Source organism: Octodon degus, unplaced genomic scaffold, assembly GCF_000260255.1.
Source record: "Octodon degus isolate 3935 unplaced genomic scaffold, OctDeg1.0 scaffold00506, whole genome shotgun sequence".
Classification (NCBI taxonomy): Eukaryota; Metazoa; Chordata; class Mammalia; order Rodentia; family Octodontidae; genus Octodon; species Octodon degus.
Window position 1 is genome coordinate 141,960 of NW_004525082.1, and position 2,046 is coordinate 144,005.

A 2,046-nucleotide genomic window follows, 5' to 3' on the forward strand; every position below is an offset into this window, starting at 1 on the left:
TGCTGGGGGATTGAACCGCGGTCCCTGATGCTTTTGCTAAGCTTGTTCTAAGTAGGTGCTTTAGACCACTGAGCCATCTCTCCAGCCCCACGTTCATTTTCAACATGGAATCTTGCTGTAAATCTCAGTGAATGCTTATTTTTTATACATTCTCTTTCAGAGCTTTCTTCCCTGAAGGCACATGTTCTCATAACTTATCTCTCTATAACCACCCAATTACCTAATACTCTCCTTCCTGTATATGACCCCCATACCTTTGGTCTTCCGAAGTTCCTCCAGTAGGAAGCCAGCCTCCTCTTGGATACGTTCCTCAATGCTCCGTTTTCCCATTCCAAAGTCCCGAAGAATACTCAGGGAAAAGCGTCGAAGAATCTTCCATCGCTCACCACTGGCCATAGCTACACCTGTCAAGATTCCAATGTTACCTCCTGCCTGCCCTCCCCTTGATGTGCTTAAGTCTGTACTATACAAGGACAGACTATGGAATATTCTTACTCTAAAAGAAGGCACCTCTTAACCATACAGAATGGGAGCAATAAGATTCTCTGTGCAGGATCCTCAAAAGCTATCCATATTGAGGTAGCAGAATCTGGTTCAGAATGACAAGAGAGACTTAGAAGAGTTTTTTATAGGACAGAGAGCTAGATGAATAACTCCATGAATGCATAAAAGGGGAGGAGGTATGAATAGAATGCCATACCAAGGTCTCTGGTGTGAGGATATTAACGGTTTTCTGTATATCACTTGGATTTTATAGACATGCAAATATATGTACACAGAGCTCACATATATAAATACAACTACACAAAGAGTTCTTTCGTGGTAAGGCACACTTAGAAATTACTAGATATGTGGGGGATGGTAAAAATTTGGAAATTTAATCATTTGTGATCATGTTCATTGTTGTCATTACCCACCATAACTTTGGAAGTTTCGGTCTACTGAAGGCATTTCTCCACGTCCATTGAAATAATCTCCTTGGTCAGCCAGGGCCTCCTTTAATGCATCATAACCGCATAAAACAACTACTGGCCGAGGGCCCATGTATACAGTGAATACTGGACCATATTTCTTGTGGAGCTAGTAGTGAAGACAAACACCAAAAGAGGGGTTGTATTGGAGTGTGATGTATAAATCAGTCAAGGACTTGAGAATGTGGAGATTTCAGGGGTACAAATGTCAGAAGAACATATAAAGGTAAATTTTCTGCTTGCAAGGACTATTGAGGAAAAAACATGAAAATCTTGACTTTTGTTATCTTGAACAAGAATCACCCCTATACCTTCAAGACTTACTTTCCTCAGTTGCAAAATGATAGATTTAGGTTGCATGAAATCCAAGACTCACACTGCTTTCTCTCTAAACTGCCAAATTTCAAGACTTTTAAGATTTTATGACATAGTGTCTCAAAATTCTAAGACAAATTCATGTACAAATCCTTGTGCTTAAAGATATTAGTCCAAAGTCCTGAGTTTGTGACCATTTTATTCAATGCTCTAAGAGTTTATATTTCCCACATTTTAAGAACTGGAGTTTTCAAATTCTAAGATTATAACTGTTTCCATAAATCTGTGTTTTAAAAGTCAAAATGCATTTGGCTATAGGACTAGTTGCTTCCAGCCATAAGAGATAGTTAGACAGACTCACCTTCAATAAAGACTCATAAGTCTTATTATAGCCAATTTGCAGCATGTTCCCAAGGAAAGGGAGTGGTGTGGGGCCTGGGGGCAGCTTTCCTCCCTTGTCGGCTCTTTTCCAGGCAATGAGGAGAATCAAGCAAGTCAAGCATAGTGTCAAAAAGATGGTAAAAGCTCCTCCTAGCTCCATGGTTCCAAGTGGAGGAATGGTGCCCTGGGCTCTAAATCTCAGTTAAATAGTTCTGGAAGATCAGCTGACACGGAAATGTGAACACACTGAGATTCTAGTTTTCCAAGTGTTGATACCATCAGAAAAGATAATACTTTATCTGGTAGTGGTTATGTAACCTATAACCTCCACCTGAGTATTGAATTCACTCAGGGAAAATCTATACAGGTCATTCTGCCT

General features: G+C 40.0%; 1 protein-coding gene across 1 annotated transcript in view; it reads right to left on the bottom strand.

Moving 5' to 3' along the window:
* Window positions 1-1,827, bottom strand: part of LOC101565905 (cytochrome P450 2G1-like) — a 10,556-nt gene extending 8,729 nt beyond the window's left edge. The window contains exons 1-3 of the mRNA XM_004648642.1: window positions 1,648-1,827; window positions 918-1,080; window positions 255-404 (exon numbers count right to left, since the gene is read on the bottom strand). Coding sequence (XP_004648699.1) covers window positions 255-404; window positions 918-1,080; window positions 1,648-1,827 — 493 coding nt within the window. The remainder of the gene's footprint in view (window positions 1-254; window positions 405-917; window positions 1,081-1,647) is intronic.
* Between the last annotated feature and the right edge of the window lie 219 nt (window positions 1,828-2,046).